This window comes from Capsicum annuum, chromosome 5, assembly GCF_002878395.1.
Source record: "Capsicum annuum cultivar UCD-10X-F1 chromosome 5, UCD10Xv1.1, whole genome shotgun sequence".
Taxonomy (NCBI): Eukaryota; Viridiplantae; Streptophyta; class Magnoliopsida; order Solanales; family Solanaceae; genus Capsicum; species Capsicum annuum.
The window spans coordinates 217,861,225-217,885,111 of NC_061115.1; the positions used below are offsets into that span (position 1 = coordinate 217,861,225).

The 23,887-nt window shown below is 34.3% G+C and overlaps 1 protein-coding gene across 3 annotated transcripts; it reads right to left on the reverse strand.

Annotated features, from left to right (window-relative positions):
* Nucleotides 1-2,320: 2,320 nt before the first annotated feature.
* Nucleotides 2,321-10,841, reverse strand: LOC107870234 (protein INVOLVED IN DE NOVO 2). 3 transcript variants are annotated; one of them, XR_001674057.2, is made up of 9 exons: nt 10,605-10,841; nt 6,337-8,947; nt 6,074-6,255; nt 5,548-5,634; nt 5,164-5,442; nt 4,596-4,805; nt 3,374-3,641; nt 2,501-2,945; nt 2,321-2,395 (listed from the first exon to the last, which is right to left on the reverse strand). XR_001674057.2 is itself a non-coding variant. In XM_016716692.2 (8 exons), the coding sequence occupies exons 2-7, from the start codon at nt 8,903-8,905 to the stop codon at nt 3,414-3,416; spliced, it is 3,555 nt and encodes a 1,184-aa protein (XP_016572178.2). In that variant the 5' UTR covers nt 8,906-8,947; nt 10,605-10,841; the 3' UTR covers nt 2,321-2,945; nt 3,374-3,413. The 3 variants fall into 3 exon arrangements, 1 of the variants encoding a protein (XP_016572178.2); XR_007055585.1 differs by having other exon boundaries at nt 2,321-2,425; XM_016716692.2 differs by having other exon boundaries at nt 2,321-2,945.
* Nucleotides 10,842-23,887: the final 13,046 nt, after the last annotated feature.

Below are 23,887 nucleotides of genomic sequence, written 5' to 3' on the forward strand. Positions count from 1 at the left end.
TTTTCAAATATAATTTTGATTTGAATTCGAAAAGTTTTCGATCCAAAAATTATAGAGATACTAATTCTTTATGTTTTAATATTGTGGTATGAAGAAGGTCCATTTCCTCTTCGATCGTTAACGTTAACGGCTAATGAAAATTTCAAATATAATTTCTTTCTTAAATAATAAATAATGAAAAAAATTAAACAACATGCAATTTCATCGTAAATTAAAATTTATAAAATTAGAATCAATATAGAAAAAAATTCCGACTAGTAAAATTCTCTACATCTAATATAATAATTTATTCTTACCTACTTTTTATATTAAATAATAAACGAGATAAAAAAAAATACACGATAATTACATATTCATCGTAATATTCGTCCTCATCGCTACTCTCTTCATAATATTCATCTTCAAAATTTGCAAATCGCATTCAATTTTCTTCTTCTTCTTCGATAACTCTGGAATTCAGATCGATCATTTTATCCTGAGAGCGTTGAACTCAAAACATATACAGTCCACATAACAAAAAGAAATAGATTTAGTTTCATGACTAATTAATTCAAGAGAAAAATCATATGAATAGAATAAAATAAATAATTCTTTTTATGTTGAATAAAGCAAGATCTAGCTAGCAACTATTTCTTTACATTTTTTCCCCCCAAAGATATGGCAAATGATATTTTTCCAAATAATATTAATGATGCTCCTAATTAAACAATTTGGTTTAAAAAAGAGTTGTTGATACTGCTAAAAGATCCATCACAAAACTTATTTGTGAACATTTATTTCACACTACTATATAGCATATATTTAAAATAGTTACAAATCTCTAAAAAATTACTTCTTCTCTTTTTTTTTTTTTTTTTTTTTGTTATTAGAGATCCATAAATATTTTAGATCTATGTTACATACCAGTATGAAAAAAATACCCGCAAATAAGTTTTGTACCAGACCTTTCAACGTTATCAACAATCTTTTTAAAGCAAATTGTACCATTAGTAGCATCGTTAATATCATTCAAAAAAATATTATTAGCTATAACTTTGAAGAAAAAAAAAAATAAAGAACACTTAAGGAGAAATTAAAGAAGAGAAATGAATAATGAAGTGAAAAAATAGGCTAATTTCAATATTATTTATAGGAAAAATTTTAACACTTACTAATTAAATTTCTAAAATTGTAATCTTTTCTTTTACTATGAATTGTGTTAGTGGTCCAATGATAATATGGGATGTAAATGAAAATTAAATAAAATTTTAAACATTGGTTAATTAATTTTCTAAAATTGCAATTTTGTATAAGATTCTTTTACTATGAATTATGTTAGTGGTCAAATAATAACATGCAATGTAAATGAAAATTAAATAATATTTTAAACATTGATTAATTATTTTTCTAAAATTGCAATATTGTGTTAGATTTCCTTACTATGAATTGTGTTAGTGTTAAAATGGTAACATGAAATGTAAATGAAAATTAAATAATATTTTAAGCATTGATTAATTATTTTTCTAAAATTGCAATATTGTTTTAGATTTCCTTACTATGAATTTTATCAGTGTTAAAATGGTAACATGAAATGAAAAACAAAATATGATATGTATTATTTATGATTATTTTTTATTTTTTTAAAAAGTCAAACAAATAATTTTAAAATTAATTGATCTACTAAAATTGCACTTTTGTATTAGATTCTCTTACTATGAATTTTGTTAATGTTCAAATGATAACATGGATACATATTATTTATGATTGTTTTTTTTTTTTTAAACGTAAATCAATGACTATAGAATTATTAATATACTAAAATTGCATATTTTTGTATTAGATAATCTTTTTATAAAATGTTCTAATGTTAACATGGAATGTAAATCAAAATCTGTATATTCAAACAAATAATTTTAAAATAAATTGACCTACTAAAATGGCAATTTTGTATTAAATTCTTTTACTATGATTTTGTGTTGGTGTTCAAATGATAACATGGAATGTAAATCAATATCCTATATTATTTATGATTAATTTCAAATGTTTTAAAAAGTTAAAAATAAATCATTTTAAAATTAATTGAAATAATACTACCTCATTCAAATAAATCTGATGGCTGCAACTTATTTTAAAAGTGGAACAGTACCGTCCACGTGCACTAAAGCTCCCGCTATGTGCAGGGTCCAAAGAACTTAACGACAAAGGTCTATTGTACGCAGCCTTACCATGCATACGCATTTCCTAGGTTGTGCAGACTCTTCACTTTCGATGCCACACCCATGTTGGATTCTCCAAAAATACATTAGTTTTGGCGAATCCGGCAAGCACCCATTAACTTTTCTGAAGAGTCCGAGCAACATAGAGCATTTCTGTTAGAGGTTGTTTCCAAGTCTTGAATCCGTGATCTCTTGATCACCTGACAATGACACCAACTTTACTAGCGTTGCTGCATTTCTATTCAAATTCATCTAAGCAATCTATAAATCGAGTATAACACGCGCGAATTTAGAGAACAACCAACCTGTGTAAGCAGCTAGAGCGCCTCTTCATGCTCGTCCCCAACCTAAGCTCCATACTTTACGATTCTGCACTTCCATCGTCTGTCCCCGGCCATACTAATGTCATGCTCTAAGATGAAATGCAACTTTACATGGTGAAGGATTTTATTCAGTACACAAATAAATGAGCTCAAATGCGGGGTCGGTGCTAGACCTCAAGTTACAGGTTCGATAGAACTCAGTAGCTTTGACTCGAACTGTTTATATATATATATATATATATATATATATATATATGTATATCAAGAGATCCACTAACTATGTACGCAAATTACAGTTACTGAAGTTGAGGTCACTATTCTACAATTTAGAATCCATACAGTTCAAATCCCGAATCCGCCTCTGCTCGAATGGAATGTGATGCGACATGAGGTTCTTCTACGTACAAGCATCGGAATATCTTGAAAACTGTTGACGTAGAGGAGCAAGTGTTTCAGTTGGGAGATAAATGCCATCTAAATGATGTTTTAATACGCTAAATCAGCTATTCCGCTATAATCATTTTCTTTCGGTCGCTCTTTTTTTTGTGTTCGATCGCATTTCCTAAAAGCGTGAAGGGTCAAAAACACACCCAAAGCATCGCGGTTTTTTGAGTTTCATACGGAAAATATTGTGTGAATTTCCTATCTGAACTATCACCAGTTGTTATCGAAACACACCTCAACTATCTGTTGTTCACTTTGAGGTGTGGTTCGATAAACATTTAGCGATACTTTAGATAGTTCAGGTACGAGACTAAAAAATCGGGATACTTTAGGTGCGTTTTTGACCCTTAACAATTCAAAAATTGTGAAGTTGTTACAGATGAAAATATCATAGCAAGAGAAAGGTGGTACCTAGAGAACGTTAGGCAAAGCTCAAGGAAGCATCCAACGTTCAGTCGAGCGTCATTTTCTTTTTCCAGAGGTTTAGTAAAACGGTAACTCCATCCTGCAGAGTAGCTTTCTCGCCAGCTTTATAATTCCACAACTCCGAAATGACGTATCCTCCGCTTGGGTTATATACATTAATCTCGGTTAAAGAGGTTGTAACAGCTTTATACACTCCTTCGCCGTAAGTTTTCTTCAAGTCTTTCAGTTTTTCATCTTCATCGTCTATTACAGACTGAAACAGCGGCACAGATATTAATATAATAAAACTCAGTATAGAAAAACTGGAGAAAAGTCGATCAAGTAAGAAATGTATACAATCTACGTTCTTGAATATTCATACCTATAAAGATGCATGATACATTTCTATACGTATAAATATTTTTTAGATCAACTAGTACGAGATGCTTGATAAAATCAGAAAGTTCTGCGGCCACGCTGTTTAGAATGTTAAAAGAGAACCCGTAGAAATTTTGGTCCTAATATTTATCACACCAAAACTCCCTACCAATGACTAATACTGTAAAGTAGTCTGGCGCATTAAAGCTACCGCTATGCGTGGGGTCCTGGAAAGGGCCGAACCGCAAGGATAGATATATATATATTTATATAATACGGCAAAGCAGTCTAGTGCACTAAAGCTACCGCTATGCGTGGGGTCCTGGAAAGGGCCGAACCGCAAGGATATACTGTATGCAGCCTTACCCGGCATTTATGCAAGATGCTATTTCCAAGAGTTGAACCCGTGACATCCTGTTCACATGGCAGCAACTTTACCAGTTACGCCAAGGCTCCTCTTCCCCCACCAACGACTGATTAAAGTATGACAGGTTTACGACAACGTGATACGCATAATTTGACTTCCAACGATATCAAATAGCAGCCTATACGTTTATGCCACAGATGACGACAAATAACTACAAACTCAAGAACCAAACAAACTGCAATAGGAACAAGAGAAAACACACGGCACACTACATATCTGAGGTGTCCACCACATAGGTCACACCACTACATTGGTCAAGTATATTGAATAAAGTTTCACACAACGATCAGAATCCGAAAGTACACATCGCAACATATATGTGGTAGAAACTAAAACAAATGGAAGCCAAACTAATTCTCTTCTTATTTAGTAAAATGAGTTTAAACAGACTCGACGCAAGGAACCAGAATAAGAAAAGGATACCTGATGTTTCCCGTTTATGGCAACGACTTTAAAGGGATGCCACTCAGGGTCTCTAAGGTACTCCTCCCACAATGAGCACAACTCGGGAGCTTTTTGCTCAGCTTCTGTGTCATTATATCGCCTCTTCATTGCTTCAAGAAACGGTCTGTTGTCGAGCTCTCCCATCCTCTTAACACCAATAGGACCTTTTCTTGGTAATTCCTTCAAGCCCTATAGAGAAATTTAATTGTCAATTCCTCAAACCTTGTCATTAAATGTTAAAGCCAGCCGAACTCCTCGACCCAGCAAAAAGAGATTTTGAATATTACTATCCTATCAAAAAAATTATAAGTATTTCACTAAACCGATTTGGGCTAATGGTATAATGTGCATGTATCTTCAAGTAGACGGAATGAGCTCATAATGAAGGACATGAGTTGTTCTACTGCTCCCGTTACCTAAACCGTCCAAAATATGCTATGATACGTCGTTAATAGTCTTTTTATTTTAATGAATCATGCTATTCATATTTTCATTACGATACATTCCAATATCCTGTGAAACGACAAGCCATTGTAAGCCTCCTTACATTAACCAATTCTTTAAGTGCTTCCTGCAGCTCATCATTGCTCTTCCGCTCCTTCACAATCAAGGTTTGGTTCAACGCCACTAACTCTTCGTATTTTTCTTCCTTTTCTCTTAAATTTTTAAGCATTGTGTCGACGTTTTCCAGAACTTCCTGATCACCCTCTTCTTCAATGTGCTTCATAACCAACCGCATTTGTGCAACTTCTGTTTCTCCTGCTTGTTTTGCAACGAGTTGTTGCTCAAGCTTAATAATTCTCTTATGGAGTTCCTCGTTTTTTTTCTACAAACAGAAAAATAGCACCTTAGTGATATGTTATATAACACGTGAACATAAGAATTAAGATAAACGTCAATAACAAGCGAAAGAGGAACCTAAACGACAGACCTTCAGTTCTTCCGCCAATTTCAGTACTTTCTGATCAGCATTCTTTTTCTCTTCAACGGCAGCAAGGGATGCTTTTAGGATAGCATTCTGGAGGAACAACACGAAAGACTTAATGATAACTATCTTCAACTCAAATAACGATTGCCACATAAGTCATCGGTTCCTTACGTGACGCTCCAAATAATTCCATAAAAGGTGCTTCTTTCAAAAGCATTTTTTTTCCAAATCAACATGCAAGTAAAACAAAGAAAAGCATACATGAAGACCGGCATATGCATGATAACTATGTACATTGAATTTGAAGGTTCAGCAATTGTTATAACCATGCATACACTACTTGTAACTCCATGTTGTGAGCACTAACTAGAATATTTTGAGAAAGTTTCGACTAGCACATCCACATATATGAACATGAAACCATGACCTAACTTTTCTTCCTTTGTGAAAAATTTAATCGTTTAGCTTTTGCAAATGACATGTTCAAACCGAAATCGGATTCAGCATAGGAACGACTAAGCAAGTATACCTGTGCATGATCGAGGGATAGTTTTTCCATCTCCCTTTCAATTTGAGCCTCACGTTTCTGCAGTTCTTCATGTCGGAGTTCAAGCTCCTTTTTTTGAGTTTCCAATTGCAACTTCAACTTTTCATGATTACTAAATGTCTGCTGGAAATGGTCACGCGCGCTCGACTGGATCTTCTTTATTTCTAATCACACAAACAACCATGTTATGACATCAAATGTAAAGTATCCAAAGTTCCTAACCGCACACGTATGCAATCACTAACCTTCATTGTTTGCTTGACGAAGTTTAGCATTCACCACAATCAACTGTTCGACGGACTGGGTAGTCTCCCTTAATTTGTCCTCTATCACCTTTATGTGCAGCTTCTTGACTTCAATGGAATTGTTCAAACTAGAAACAAGTATACTATTCTTGCGAGATTCTTCTTCAATGATACTAGAAATAGTTTTTAGGTCTCCAAATTTGCGGAGCTTTTCACCAACAACATTAGTGGCTTTATAATCATCAGCTCGAGCTATCCATGCATAAAGATCAGATTTTTGGCCATTATTGTCTTCCCAATCCTTCTTTCCATGATCATCGGCCACATAGGCCTTCTCAAATGATATGGCATTACTGAACCCAAACCAATCTTTCTTGAATTCAACAAGAGCGATTCCAGAATGGCCTAGGTCATTCCATAGAGTGCGCACTCGTGTTGGATTGAAACCTCTTTTTATCAAATGATCCTTCAGATTAGAACCACTTTCTCCTACATAACGTCCATCCTTGAATTCAGTTGGAAGGTTCACAACAACCCCAATCCATGGCCACACAAACATCTCCGAAAGGTCATGATCCGTAAGGAAATCAACCTGAATATCACCCAGAGTATTACATTTTGTTGGACTAGCAGCACTTGCAAAATCATTTTCAAAATACTTGCCGAATGTAAGATGGTTAGCCTTATCTATTGCCGTTCGCTTGTTGAAGCTACAGTTTCCTACTTCACTATACAAAAGATCTCGCTTTCTTTTCTTTGGACAATAAGCAAAAGTATAAGCCCCATAAGGTATGTTGAAAGAGTTGTTTCCACTCTTCGACTCTTCACAAGATATTGACTTACTAGGACCACCTGCAGCATCACTCGACAAGTACTTGGCCAATGCAAGATGATTGGCCTTATCTTTTGCCGTTCGTTTCTTAGAGTTGCAACTTCCGACTCCACCAGCATGTTGCAAGAGATCCTTATAAGAAAAATCTTTGTTTCTACTCTCGGGACAATAGGGGCAAGCAAAAGCCACATCTAAATTGTTAAAAGAGTGATTACCACTCTTCAATCTTTCGTATGGCATTGATGTACTGGCGGCACTGGATACATCATCTTCCAAGTACTTGGCAAAATTTTGTAAGTGCTTGGACAAGGCAAGATGGTTGGCCTTATCCGTTGCAGTTCGTTTCTTAGAGTCGCAGCTTCCTACTCCAAGTGCATGCTGCCAGAGATCTTTGTACGAAAAGTTTCTGTTTCTCGTCTCTGGACAGTATGCACAAGCAAAAGTCCGATCCGACATGTTAAAAGAGTGTATTCCACTTGTCGACTCTACATAAGATGTTGATGCACCGCCAGCAGCACCTGCTACATCATTTTCCAAGTACTTCCCATATGCAAGATGGTTGGCCTTATCTCTTGCAGTTTGTTTCTTAGCGTTACTGCTTCCTACTCCATTTGCATGCTGCAACAGATCCTTGTGCGAAGAATCTTTGTTTCTCGTCTCTGGATAGGCACGAATAGAAGCCATATCTGATATCTTTAAAGGGTAATTTCCACTCTTCAACCCTTCATAAGATTTCGATGGACCAGCTGCACCTGCTGCATCATTTTCAAGGTAACTGGCTAATGCAAGATGGTTGGCCTTATCACTTGCAGTTCTTGTTATAGAGTTACCGGTTCCTACACAATGTACATGCTGAAAGAGATCTATGTACGAAAAATTTCTGTTTCTTGTCTCTGGACAATAGGGGCAAGCAAAAGCCATATTTGACGTCTTAGGAACATGGTTTCCACTCCTCCACTCTTCATGAGATTTTGATGATCCGGCAGAACCGACTACTTCATTTTCCAAGCGTTTGGCTAATGCAAGATGGTTTGCCTTCTGTCTTGCAGATCGCTTCCACGAGTTAGAGCTTCCTATTCCATTTGCATGCTGCATTAAATCCTTATAAGAAAATTTTCTTTCACTTGTCTCCGGACAATACGGGCAAGTAAAAGTCATATTTGATATCTTAAGAGGTTGATTTCTACTCATCGACTCTTCACAAGATTTTGCTGAACTGGTAGAACCTGCTACATCATTTTCCAAGCGCTTGAATAACGCAAGATGGTTCGCCTTATCTGTTGCAGTTCTCTTCATAGAGTTACAGTTTCCTATTCCATGTGCGTGCTGCATGAGGTCCTTGTAAGAAAAATCTCTTTTCGTTGTCTCCGGACAATACGGGCAAGCAAAAGCAGCGTCTGATATTCGAAAAGAGTTTCCTGTCTTCAACTTTTTATTAGATTTTGATGGACCAACTGCACCCGCTACTTCGGTTTCCAAGTACTTGGCCAACGCAAGATGGTTCGCCCTATCTCTTGCAGTTCGCATGTTAGACTTTCCTATTCCACTTGCATGCTGCCAGAGATCTTCGTAGAAAAGGTGACGGCCGCTTTTATCAGGACAATAGGGACAAGTGTAAGCCACGTCTGATATCTTAAACGATGGATTTCCACACTTCAGCTCTACATAAGCTTTTTCTTTATAGTCATCAATCTCCAATTCAGTTATATCAGCATCTTCTCCCGAACAACGCTCCATCAAAGATCCTTCTTGATATATTTGAACTTATGAGGATGGAACCTAGAGATCAAAAGACATAGCTCATTAACAGTCGGTCAAAACCGGTATCATTGTCAATATACCTAATACGTGATAGGAGATTTTGAATTAAATGTGAGTTACCAAAAGGCAACAGTCTAGTTGAGATTAACCCCAATATATGCATGTATATATACTAGATGAGAAGCTCCATGCCAACACGGATACAACAAATCATACTAAAAGTGGCCTTACGTACATTTTCTGTCCAATTTATGTGACACGTTTTCCTTTTTCTTCAGTTCCAAGAAAATGACACACTTCCTTATTTGACAAATGTTTAACGACGTTATCAACGTTTTACCCATGTTGGGTCCCACTTATTTGGCAAAGAATCTTTCATTGACGTGGACCAAACTATCAGTAAAAAAGCAAATGTAAGGCACCTTTAAAACATAGACATTCAAATTCCAAAATATCCTCAGCATGAAGCAAGCACGTCGACAAGGAGATTTGAAGAATAAGAGCCTGACGGAATTGAAGAATTTACTCAAGTTCATTGTTAACTGTTAGCTTTGCGGGAGCTAACGGATCGATGGAGAGAGGAAAAGGGTCAAGGAAAGATAACATCTATCGGAACGTTAGAGAGTACTGCTTAGCAAACTCCAAAGCACCAATTAACAATCCTAACGATTTCTCTAACGAGAATGGAACATCCAGATTAGCTCACAATAAAGCTCAGCCATCAGTTCATATCCGATGAAGATTATGAAAAGGAGAAACAAAGACTACTTACCCCGATAGTTAGATAACAGGACGTAGACATTGCCTGTGTTTTGGTAACAAAATGGAAGTCTGCTGACTACACCTTTTCGAGGCAGATAGCGGATAGTTGGTCGATAGAATGGATGGCTTCCTCGGCGAATTGAAATACCGGTTTTACATTAATGTTTATAGGAGTTTATACGCCTCGCGCTAGAAAAAAAAGGAGGGAGCTTTGGCAAGCATTGGGTGCTATAAGAGGATTCAAAAGCTAAGTTGCTTGGACTCTCCAAAAATGTTGCTGCACCCGTATCAAATCGTTCAAACACAGTGGCGGAGCCACCTTTGCTCCAGGGGATGCATCCGCTGCTTCGACGGAAACTTATACTGGTTTTATACTACATGGTTAAAATATTTTTTATGCATACATAGTAGATGTTGAACCCCCTTCGACTATTTCGTATATATACTTCTGAACCCCTTAATGAAAATCTTGGCTCCGCCACTGTTCAAACATACACTATTTCTGGAGGATCCAACATGCACCTATCGACATTTTTGAAGAGTCCGAGCAACACAGATTCTTTTAACTCTCGAAGTTCTCTACATTTTCTACTGACATATAAATCAAGATTAAAACATCAAAAAAAACAAAAAATAAATAAACATGGAGCATAAGGGAGCTACATTTTAACTATACAAAAAAGAAACAATAATTATATATCCATTTCCCTATCTTTCCTCAATTTACTAAACACATACTATAACACAACATGAAGCAACAATTATCAATTGTTTCTAATCGTATTAAACACCCAACAATCCAAATAACACACAACACAAATTAAATTACAAAAATTTAAATTAAACAGATCTACTAGTAATTCTCAGCTTAAAAAAAATAACTTGAAAAACAAACAGAAGTAGAAAAATAAACCTTGTTGTTCATCAAATTGATCCAAATTTTTCCCAGTAAGCTTCAATTTTCAAGAAAATTATAAGTAGATGATTTTCTTGAAAATTAAATGGGCAATTGAATTGGGTGTGTTTTTTTTTTTTTTTTTTTTTTTTGTTGTGATGAAATGAGAAACATGCAGTTGACACATAGTGGGTATACAACTACATTTGCCGTTTGTCTTTTTTTTTTTTTTCTTTTTTTTTTCTTTTTTTGATGTGTTCGTATTTGTAGTGAGGTTGGATTAAATTTAAATTTTTAATCAAGGATCAATTTTTTAATATATTTTTATATTTTATTTGATGTGTTTGATATTTGTATTGAGGTTTGATCAAATTTAAATTTATACTTTTTTAATATATTTTTATTTTTTACTTGATGTGTTTGATATTTGTATTGAGGTTTGATCAAATTTAAATTTATACTTTTTTAATATATTTTTATTTTCTACTTGATGTGTTCGATATTGGTATTGGGATTCGATCGAATTTAAATTTGTAGGAATTATTTTTAAGGACCATGCTTCTCAATATATTTTTATTTTCTAGTACTTGATGTGTTCATATTTGTATTGAGGTTCGATCAAATTTAAATTTGCAGGGCTTGTTTTTAAGACAAAGCTTTTTAATATATTTTTGCTTTTTACTTTATGTGTTCGGTATTTGAATTAAGATTTGAACCACGCTTCTCAATATATTTTTATTGTCTACTTGATGTATTCGGTATTTGAATTAAGATTCGATCAAATTTACATTTGTATGACTTGTTTTTAAGGACAGAGCTTCTCAATATATTTTTGTTTTCTACTTGTGTTCATATTGGTATTGGGATTTGATAGAATTTAAATTCGTAGAACTTATTTTTAAGGACCACGCTTCTCAGTATGTTTTTGTTTACTACTTGGTGTGTTCGATATTTGCATTGAGCTAGGTTCGATTAAATTTAAATTTATACATCTTATTCTTAAGGATCACGGTTCTCAATTTATTTTTATTTTCTACTTGGTATGTTCGGTATTTGCATGGAGGTTCGATCAAATTTAAATTTGTTGGACTTGTTTTTAAGGACCACGCTTCTCAATATATTTTTATTTTCTAGTACTTGATGTGTTCATATTTGTATTGAGTTCGATCTAATTTAAATTTGTAGGGCTTGTTTTTAAGACAAAGCTTTTTAATATATTTTTGCTTTTTTAGTTTATGTGTTCGGTATTTGAATTAAGATTTGATCAAATTTGAATCTGTATCACTTTTTTTTAAGAACCACGTTTCTCAATATATTTTTGTTGTCTACTTGATGTGTTCGGTATTTGAATTAAGATTCTATCAAATTTACATTTTTATGACTTGTTTTTAAGGACCGAACTTCTCAATATATTTTTGTTTTCTACTTGTGTTCATATTTGTATTGGGATTCGATCGAATTTAAATTCGTTGATTTTTAAGGACCACGCTTCTCAATATATTTTTGTTTTCTAATTGGTGTGTTCAATATTTGAATTGAGGTTCGATTAAATTTAAATTTGTACCACCTATTTTTAAGGATCACGCTTCTCAACATATTTTTGTTTTCTACTTGGTGTATTCGATATTTGCATTGAGGTTCAATCAAATTTAAATTTGTAGGACTTAATTTTAAGGATCACGTTTCTCAAGATGTTTTTGTTTTCTACTTAATTTGTACGATATTTATATTGAAATTCGCTCAAATGTAAATTTATAGGAGTTATTTTTAAGGATCAAGCTTGTAATTTATTTTATTTCCATTTTCTTTGTAATGTTTTTTATTTGTATTGAGATTAGATCAAATTTAGATTTGTGCGACTTGTTTTAAGGACCGAGCTTCTAACGACAATAATAACATTTTTAGTATAATTAGTAGAATCGAGAAAGACAGAATATAAATTAATTTTATCCTATAGAGAAAATATTTTCCATAAATATTCGGTTTAAATAAAGTTTTTTTTTTTTAAATATTACTATTATTGTTGGAATATGCTTGAACTTGTTAAACAAATTTTATCTAAAAAAAGTGTTTACTTACATAATTAAACCACATAAGCATGAATTAAATATGAGAGAGATTTTTAATTAAGTATTTTTATATTTTTTTCGTCTCGAAATAATTGACATAAATAAATTTTGCATAACTTTTACGAAAAAATCAATAAGGAGAGTAAATTGACTAATGACCTTTTTCTAAAATTTGTATTGTAATTGCTAATTGTTTTAGAATTAAGGGTAGAGACTAGACTTGAAAAAAAATATTTAATTGTCGCTTATCTTTTAAATATATCAATTATTTTGAGATAATTTTTTTTTATAAATATGTCAATTAGTTTAAAATGGATGGTATGGACGTATGGTAACATGGAAAAATGAGTAAAGATATTTCTCAAGTTTGCATTTTTTTTTTTTTATATAACAGATGTAGCCCTTTTTTAAAAAGTGGTGTACATATTTTTCTTTTCTTAACACATAATGACATAAGTTATATATGTAGTGATGTCTAACAAATGATGTATATTTATTTTTTTGGCTAACAAATTAGATTTAAAAATCTTTAATTGATCTTTTAATTTCAAAAATATCATATGACTTTTAAAAATAGTCTTATCCATTTTTTTTTACCTCTTCAGGCCAGACCCAACTAGAAAAAAATTCAATTTCTTTTTTTTATTCGAAAAAATGGTCAATTACCCCTCCAACCTTTAGTCGAAATCCCAACTACACACTCAACCTTTACTAGAGTCTCATTACCCCTAGACATTTTTTTACTATATTTTATATCCCTTCCATTGCTGACCTGTCATGGGAGGTGAGAATACTCTCAATAGGCGCGTGAGTTGAAGCATTAACCCTTTAAAATTATTATTTTAAGTGCCACGTGTATAATACACGTCATTATAACTTTTAATTATTAATAATGTTGTCTTCTCCAATTAATAAAAGACCCCAAGTAATCCTTCATCTCCAAGACTCCAAACGCCAAATCTCATCTCCAAACGCCAAATCAAATTTCACCTTGAATCGAACATCACAAATGAACGAATCTGGCTCTTGTCTACACCTATTTTTGTTCTTTAATAACCCACGCCTAAACCCACGAAATCGAGAACAAACTGTATCAAATTTCACACGCGAACAGATCTGTTCCATTCGTTTTACAGAACTGGTGGATTTATAGCGAAATGGGTTTGTTTCATGCATTTTCGTCGTTAATTTGGTGTTTTCGATTGTTTTCTGATGGGATTTGATAAAAAAAATGAGAAAAATAAGTTGGTAATTTGAATTTTAAAGGTGATTTCACCGAAGTTATTCCGGTGAAATTTCGCCGGCGAAAGTTAACAGGTCAAGGAGGAGTCAGCCAAAAGTACTTTGACAATACGTAACTACAAGTTGGCCTATAAATTTTTAATCCTCTTACGTTATTGGTCTTATTTTGCTTTGACAATTCAGCACCAGCTGTTTGTCTTCTTCTAGATAAGTCTTCAAAAGTGACTCAATTTGGCATAACTGATAATGACTTTTTTTATATTTTTTATTTGGAGGTCAATATTCACATTGAAATTTAATTGATTAAATTTGGCTTTTAGCATTATAAACAGCCTCACTTTTTGGAAAAAGAAGTTGTTGTTTTTTCCCGATGGACCTCCTCTCTCTGTTTTTTCCTCTTTCTTTCACTGTTTCTCCCATCCCTCGCGTTTGGCTATGTAGTAGTCTGTGTATTGTGTGTTTTTTTCTGTGTGTTGTGTTGTAGGTATGTTGTGTTGTGAGGGTGAGTGGGTGTATAGAGAGCCGAGAGATATGTCATTTGTGTGTTATCCATGGAAATTGTCTATTTTGTTTTAGGAGGAAGTGAAAAAGTAGGAGGGGGACCAGGCGCGTATATACGCGTATGTGTTGTTGTTTGATTTATATTGACAGCTCAGCAATGAGAGGGGTATAAAACATAGTAAAAAAATATTTAGGAGGGTAATGGGACTCTAATAAATGTTGAGTGTGTAGTTAGGATTTTGACTAGAGGTTAGAGGGGTAATTGACCATTTTCTCTTTTTATTCTAAACTAAAGTATACCCAATTTTATAACTGAGTAAAAGAGGAATTATGTTTTTCTTATTTGGCAGGTTTGGGTTGATCTAAAGGAACTAAAAAGAAAATGAATGAGGTAATTTTTTTCTTAAATTTACGTGAACGAGGTATCACAAGGTGTGCCCTAATGGTCAATGAAGTGCATTGAGAATTCAAGGTATCTGAAATTTTTTTTTAACCCCAACGAAGAAAAAAATAATCCTAAATAATTTTTTTCTGAACAGAACAACGTTCCCTTAAGAATCCAGCAATGGGAGATGTCACTATTTCCTCAGTCGTGTCAAGCACTACAGTTGTTGCTTCGACCACCCCCATGACGACTTATTCCCCAATTCCTAACCTTGCTCATCAATTACCCGTGAAGCTTACATCGTCAAACTTCTTGCTATGGAAGACACAGTTTCTTCCAATGCTTTGTGGGTGTGGTCACAACCATCATATTGATGGTAATAAATCTGTTCCAGATAAAATTATAGTAGAAAATCAATTGAATCCAGCCTATAAAGCATGGGCTCGTGAAGACCAACTTGTTTTAAGTTGAATTGTTGTGTCAGTATCCGAGAATGTGCTGCCATAATTAGTTAGTGCTGAAACTGCCCGTGCAGCATGGAGCAAATTAGTTGCATCCTATGTAACCGGATCCAAACCACAAATTCGTGAGCTCAAAGTACAACTTCACATTTTTAAATCGTGACAATGCAAGCATTGAGACTTATGTCCAAAAGGCAAAAGGGATTGCAAATAGGTTGGCTGCTTTGCAGCATCCCGTCAATGATGATGATCTTATCGAATTTGTTCTTGCAGGGTTTAGGCCCTCATTATCGTCCATTTACCAGAGCACTTGAGGCACGTCAAGAAGATGTCACCTTTGATGCTTTTATATGGCATGTTGTTGTCCGAAGAAAGACAACTAAAAAAGGATAAAGCCCTTAATGTGATTACTCCTTCAGCTCAATATATTCATAGCTTAATCCCACCGCACGTGGTCGTGGTAGAGGTAGAAGTGGTTGAGGTCGTGGCCGTTCTTCTAATCAAGAATTTACACATTCTCCTTAAATTCGCAACTTTCAGAATTCCCATCAATTTGTACCCAATATTTATAATAGAGATTATTACTACAGTAATAATTTGTAATTATCCATTTTTTTTACATTAAATTAATATACTATACTAATTAAATGATAAACAAGATAAAAAATACATGATTATTACATATTTGTTATAATATTTGGCCTTATCGCTGCTTTTTTCATAATCTTCATCTTCAAAATTTGCAAATGGTATTCAATATCCTTCGTCTTAAATAAGTTCGCAATTCACATATCATTATCGCGAGCGTTGAACTCAGAACCTATACATTTTATACAGCAAAAGAAATTTAAAAATTAGACTCGATGAATTAAAATGCAGATTAGAACTAATTTTTTTAATATTGAAAAGAAAAAAGAAAAAAGATATTTGTATAATGAAATAGGTAAGGTGTTAATGCGCGTCAAACAAATAAAATTGATCGAATGAGATGAGATGGTACAAATATATAAAATTTTGTGGAATTTTTTTATTGTTTCTGATCGAATATTTTATCCTATTGATTTTACCTTTTTACCAACTTATTCAAATATTTTAATTCAAAAGATCAAACAAAAAAAAAATATAACATGATTTATCATGATACATATTTTTTTCTTTCTCTCTCAATGAGCTGGTAGAAAGTAAGGGATTCAAACAAAAATTCAAAATAAAGTCATATGAATTAAATAAATAAATTTTATATTGACTAAAGAATGATCTATTTAGTTACTAATTTTTTATTTTTTTTGTCAAAGCTATGACTGATAATGTTTCTTCAAATGATATTAATGACGCCCCTAATTGTACAATTTATTTAGAAAAAAGTTATTGATAATGCTGAAAGGTTTATTAGCAAGTTTAGGTGTGAACATTTCTTTCATACAGGTAAGTAATATATATCTGAAATATTTACATATATTTGTTTTATTACTAGAGATATATAAATATTTTAGATCTATATGGCATATCAGTATGAAAATAATGTTCACAACCAAGTTTGATAACAGACCTTTCAGCGTTATCAACAATTTTTTCTAAACAAAATGTACAATAAGTGTGATTAAAGAGAAAAGTGAAGAATGAGGTGAAGAAATACTTTAATTTCAACATTATTTATAGGTTAAGCACTAATTAATTAAATTTCTAATATTATGATCTTTTCTTTTACTATGGACTGTGTTAGTGGTCAAATGACAACATGGAATGTATATGAAAATTAAATAAATCTTAAACACTGACTAATTAACTTTCTAAAATTGTAATTTTGTATTAAATTTTTTTGCTATAGTGGTCAAATGACAACATGGAATGTAAATGAAAATTAAATAAATTTTAAACACTGATTAATTAACTTTCCAAAATTGCAGTTTTGTATTAATTTTTTTTAACTACAGTGATCAAATGATAACATGGAATGTAAAAAAAAAATTGGAATTTTTAAACAGTAATTAATTAATTTTCTAAAATTGTAATTTTGTGATAGATTCTCTTACTTTGAACTGTGTTAGTAGTCAAGTGATAACGCGGATGTAAATGAAAATTAAATCTGTATTATTTATGTTTAATCTTTTTATTTTTAAAAATTAAATATCAAATAAATTTAAAATTAATTGGCCCACTAAAATTGCACCTATGTGTTAAGAGTCTTATTCTATGAATTATTATCATTTGAATCATTTTTCAAATGATAATATGTAATAATGTAAATGAAATCAGTTCAGTAATTCAGTATCATTTATGGTTAATTTTCTATTTTAAAAAACTAAACATATCATTTTAAAATTAATTGACCTACTGAAATTGTACTTTTGTATTAGATTTTTTAACTATGAATTATGTTAATATTCAAATTATAACATAGAATGTTTATGAAAATCTGATCCGTATAATTTATATTTATTTTTTTTATTTTTAAAAGTAAAATAAATGATTTTAAAATTAATTGATCCACTAATTGAACTTTTATATTAGATTCTTTTACTATGAGTAGTGTTAAGTGTCCGGATGAAAACATGGAATATAAATCAAAATCGAATCAGTATTATTTATGATTAGTTTTCGATTTTAAAATAAATGATTAAAATAACTAACCTCCTAGTATTGCACTTTATATCAAATTATTTTACTATGAGAATTTGTAGTGTTTCAAATGGTAAGATACTAAATACATAAAAATTAATGTGTGTTATTTATGACTAGCTTTTATGATTAACTTATCATAATTAATATTAGTTATTTGAGAATTATTACTCCACTCACAGGGCTCGTTTGGTGTGAGAGATAAAGAACAATTAATCATAGGATCGATTTTGAGATGAGTTTATCCCTAATTTTGGTTGGGGTAAAATTACGGAATAACTTGTTATAAGACTAATTATCTGAGGATTATAGTGTTATTGAAATTCCATATTGAGGGTGAAATAACCATCTTGGAATAACTTCTTTCCCAACCAAACGAGCTCTGTGAGTGGAGTAATAATTCTCATAATGTGTGTTATTTATGACTAGCTTTTATGATTAACTTATCATAATTAATATTAGTTATTTGAGAATTATTACTCCACTCACAGGGCTCGTTTGGTGTGAGAGATAAAGAACAATTAATCATAGGATCGATTTTGAGATGAGTTTATCCCTAATTTTGGTTGGGGTAAAATTACGGAATAACTTGTTATAAGACTAATTATCTGAGGATTATAGTGTTATTGAAATTCCATATTGAGGGTGAAATAACCATCTTGGAATAACTTCTTTCCCAACCAAACGAGCTCTCAATGTGTGATAAAAATAACACACCAAGTTAGCCCTCAATGTGTGGTAAAATTAACTAATTTCAATATAAATTATCCCACCATTTATCCTACCAAACATGCGACAAACTCAGTCTAAAATTAATCTCAAAATTAGTTATCTCTTATTTTTCATATCGAACAAACTCTTAGGATAGTTTGATATAAGAGATAAGCGATAATGATTTTAGGATAAAATATAAAATAATTCTATTTAGTTTACAAAATTATTCTATTTCCAATGGTCCATTTTGCCTATTTATATATTTTTTTCATAATTTAATATGACGGTCTGTTATTTTGCAACATGATTTTAATTTTGCAAATTTTTTGGTCTGTTAAAGCAAGAATGCTCTAAGACTTTCCAAGTTAGATATGCAACTCAACAAATTCATAAGCGCTGAGTTGTAGCTCAAATCGAGTACTTGGAGTTTACTCATGTATTGAAAGAAAAATCCCAGGAAACAACATCTAGACAAAAGTAGGGTTGATAATATGCAGTAATTGGGGCAACAGACAAAATTGTCTTTGTTTTGTTGACATTTTTTCTTCTGCTTTCTTTTTTTATATTCAGGTTTCCGCTGGTTCTTTATCAACAAACGTTTTTTCTTAAATTTAGGTACCCACTATGTATGTGGGGCGAATACTTTATGAAATGGGTGGAGTAACAGAAAATATAGCCAGAAGGGCTATTTCACTAGTAGCATCCAAAATGCCTATACGAACTCAATTCATTATTTCGTAATGTAATAGACAAAAATGTAGAAAGGGCTCTTAGATATGAAACAAAACCACATGTTTCTTTTTTTTTGGACAAACGATGACACATGTCCAAATGTTAGCCCATATGTTATTGGGCCTTTAGTTTATGGACCTTTAGGTTATTAGCTATGTATATATATAGCCTACTTTTGTTTTAGTTAGTTTTTTATGCTTTTCAGATTATATTGTAAACCTTAGCCTTTCTTTCTTTCAATAAAGTTCTATTAACATGGTATCAAAGCTAGTTTGATCCATGTCCTTTGATTTGTTGGTTGAAGATTTTGTAGCAGGCACCTACTGCGCGGATCGAACTCTGCGGTGAGTTCGCTGGGGGGTACGGGGGGCAGCGCGCCCCCGTCCGGGGTTCGGGGCGGAGCCCCGAATTTTTTTGAGGTGCTGCTGTATTCGTTTGCTGTCTGGTATTGTTCGTCTTTCGTTCTTTTGCTTGCTGCCATTGTTGTTCGTTCGGAATTGTTCAACCTAGGGTTTTGCATCTTTTTGTTTTTTTGAATTGTTTGTGTGTTGCTGTGTTTACAATGACTGGAAAGGATGATTCTCTCCAGTCCATTAGTACTCAATTAGATGGTAAGAACTATGCCTATTGGAGTTATGTCATGAAGAATTTTCTTCGTGGGAAGAATATGTGGGGTTATATCACTGGAGTAAAACTAAGACCTATCGATGATAAAACTGAAAATTTTGATTTGTTGGTGGACTTATGGGAAACTAATAACTCCAAGATTATCACTTGGATTAACAATTCTGTAACTCAGTCAATTGGTATGCAATTGGCTAAGTATGACACAGCAAAGGAGGTCTGGGATCATTTGGAAAGACTGTACACTCAGTCTAATTTTGCTAAGCAGTACCAGTTGGAGTATGATATCCGTGCTCTTCAACAGCATGATCTCAGTATTCAAGATTTTTATGCTGCCATGTCGGATTTGTGGGATCAATTGGCACTTACTGAATCTGCAGAGTTAAAAGGTTTTGGGCCGTACATTGCTAGACGGGAAGAGCAACGCTTGGTTCAGTTTTTTATGGCACTACGTTCTGACTTTGAGGGCCTACGTGGAACAATCCTTCATCGATCTCCCCTCCCTACTGTTGATTCTGTGGTTCATGAACTGATTGCAGAGGAGACTCGTATCAAGTCTCAAGTGGATAAAGGGTCTAAAGTAACTACTACTCCTGTCGTGTTTGCTGCTTCAACTGATCAGTCTAGGCCACCACGTACTCAGACTCGACAATCTCCTAACGTTGCATTTGATGAGTGTGCATTCTGCAAACAGAAAAATCATTGGAAGGCTCAGTGTCCGTTGTTACTTAACAAGGTCAAACAGCCTCAATCTGGGTAGCAACAGAAATATGGGCAGCAAAAGTCTCCGTCACGCTCCTCTGGTGCTCCTCCATGGTCATCTCGTCCTCCACAGTTCGCTGCTGCTGCACCATCTGTAGATGTTGAGTCTGTTAGCACTATGCCACCTTCTGCGTTGGATCCCCAGGTTTTCGAACAGTTCAGACAGTTCTTCGTTTCTAATCCTACGGCCATGTCAGCATCTATGTCTCATTCGGGTTCAGTTTCTTCTAGTACCTAAGGTATTCCTTCCTCCTTGTGGATATTGGATTCTGGTGCGTCTCATCACATGTCCATATGTTATCGTTTGTCATCGTTTGGTTCTTTGTCACCCATTTCACCAATCTCTGTTATGTCCGCGAGTGCTGTACCTATGTCAGTCGAGGGTGTTGGTTCTGTTACTACCCCTCACATTGTCCTCTCTGATGTTTATTACATTCCCAAACTTGCTTTAAATCTTGTTTCGGTCAGTCAGTTGTGTAAGGCTGGTAATTGGGTGTTTTTTTTCTGATTCTGTTTGTGTTATACAGGACCAACACACTCAGAGGGTGATTGGGACCGGCCATAGGTTGGGGGAACTCTATGTCTTGGAGAATCTCAAAGTGTCTGCAGTTGCTGCCTCTAGCATAGATTTATCTTCTTTTCGTTTGAGTCCTTTGTCTTCTCAGTTTTATCTTTGGCATTCCAGATTAGGACATGTGTCAGTTTCACGTTTACGTTTTTTGGTCTCTAGTGGTGCTTTGGGTCATGTGAACACTAGTGATATTTCAGATTGTAGTGGTTGTAAACTGGCAAAATTTTCTGCCTTACCGTTTAATAAAAGTGTGTCTTATTCTGTTGCTCCTTTTGATATTATTCATTCTGATGTATGGGGACCAGCGCCAGTATCCACTAAGGGTGGATCGACCTATTATGTTTCGTTTATAGATGACTATACTCGTTATACCTGGGTGTATCTTATGAAACGCAGATCTGATTTCTTTGGCATTTACAACAACTTTAGAGCCCTTGTTAAAACACAACATTCGGCTGTGATAAAGTGTTTCAGGTGTGACTTAGGGGGTGAATATACCTCTAATGACTTCACTCAGTTACTTGCCTCTGATGGTACCATACACCAGTCATCGTGTACCGACACTCCTGAGCAGAACGGTCTGGCAGAAAGAAAACATCGTCATATTGTTGAGACAGCACGCTCTTTACTTTTGTCTGCAGAGGTTCCTAGTATTTTTTGGGGAGAAGCAGTCCTAACTGCTGTATATGTGATTAATCGTATTCCTACTGCATTAACTTCAGGGATGTCTCCGTTTGAGAAACTATATGGTCACCCGCCGAATTATTCTGCATTACGAGTTTTTGGATGTACTTGCTTTGTTCTTCGTCCTCATGTTGAACGAAATAAGTTAGGGTCAAAATCAGCTATATGTGTGTTTTTGGGGTATGGTATTGGACAAAAAGGATATCGTTGCTATGATCCTGTAAGTCAGAAATTATATGTTTCACGACATGTCACTTTTTTGGAACATATTCCTTTTTATTCCATTCCAGCTAAAACCCATGATGTGACAAAGTCAGATATTCGGCTTATTGATCCCTTTGGGATTGACATAGAGGTTCCAGTTCCGGATCCATCCATGCCTTCTGGTGTGCCACCTGATAGTGCTTCAGCCTCGCCTGTGCCTGAGTCTGCTCCTTCGACTGTTGAGACTGGAGACCCACCACCTCTGAGGAGGTCTACTCGACCTTGTAAGTCCACCAAACTGCCAGATTTTTCCTATTCTACATATTCAGCCTCATTTGCTTCCTTTATTGCAAACATACATCATTTGTCTGAACCTGAGTCGTATAGAGAGGCTGTGTCTGATCCTCTTTGGCAGAATGCTATGGCTGAGGAACTTGCTGCTCTTCATCATACACATACATGAGATTTGGTTACTCTCCCACCTGGTAAGCATGCGATTGGTTGTCGATGGGTGTATAAGATAAAAACAAAATCTGATGGGTCTGTTGAGCGATACAAGGCAAGACTTGTGGCAAAAGGGTACTCACAACAATATGGTATGGATTATGAGGAGACTTTTTCCCCCGTAGCAAAGATGACGACTGTTCGCACTATGATTGCTGTTGCATCCGTTCGACAGTGGAAGATATTTCAGATGGATGTCAAGAATGCTTTTCTGAATGGTGATCTCCACGAGGAAGTTTATATGACTCCTCCCCCAGGTATTGACCACCAGCCAGGTGAAGTTTGTCGGCTTCGAAAAGCTTTATACGGTCTCAAACAAGCCCCTCGTGCTTGGTTTGAGAAATTCTCCACTGTTATTACTTCCCTTGGATTTGTCCCGAGTAACCATGATTCAGCATTGTTTGTTAGATGTACAAGTGCAGGGCGAATTCTATTGTCCTTATATGTAGATGATATGATTATTACTGGTGATGATCATAGTGGTATTGAGTTATTGAAGCATGATTTGGCTCATCGATTTGCAATGAAGGACTTGGGCTTGCTGCGTTATTTTCTGGGTATTGAGGTGGCTCAATCTAAGAAAGGGTATCTTCTTTCTCAGACTAAGTATATATCTGACTTGTTTACACGGGCGCGTCTTTCTGACAACAGGACTGTAGATACTCCCCTTGAAACCAATGCATGTTACTCTCCTAGTGATGGTGTTCCATTATCAGATCCGAGTCTTTATCGGACTATTGTGGGTAGTTTGGTTTATCTTACGGTTACTCGTCCAGATATAGCACATGCAGTTCATGTTGTTAGCCAGTTTGTTACTGCTCCTACTTCTGTTCACTGGGGAGCTGTACTTCGTATTCTAAGGTATCTTCGTGGCACTCAGTTTCAGAATCTCTTGTTTCCCTCGACGTCATCTCTCGAGTTGCGAGCCTATAGTGATGCTGATTGGGATGGAGATCGCAATGATCGTAAATCCACCACTGGTTTTTGTGTGTTTCTTGGAGACTCTTTAATCTCGTGGAAGAGCAAGAAACAAGATGTTGTCTCTAGATCTTCCACGGAGGCTGAGTATCGTGCTATGGCTGTGACTACATGTGAGATTATTTGGTTACGTTGGCTTCTTGCAGATATGGGGGTTCACATTTCTATGCCTACTCCCCTGCATTGTGATAATAAAAGTGCGGTACAAATTGCAAAGAATTCTGTCTTCCATGAGCGTACGAAGCACATTG

What these genes read in the sequence shown, in the direction of transcription:
- LOC107870234 (XM_016716692.2), bottom strand. Translation starts at nt 8,905, where the DNA reads ATGGAGCGTTGTTCGGGAGAAGATGCTGATATAACTGAATTGGAGATT. An exon ending in TCGTCAAGCAAACAATGAAG is followed by an intron (nt 6,256 to 6,336) that starts GTTAGTGATTGC and finishes TTGTGTGATTAG; the next exon opens with AAATAAAGAAGATCCAGTCG. An exon ending in CACTTAAAGAATTGGTTAAT is followed by an intron (nt 4,806 to 5,163) that starts GTAAGGAGGCTT and finishes ATTTCTCTATAG; the next exon opens with GGCTTGAAGGAATTACCAAG.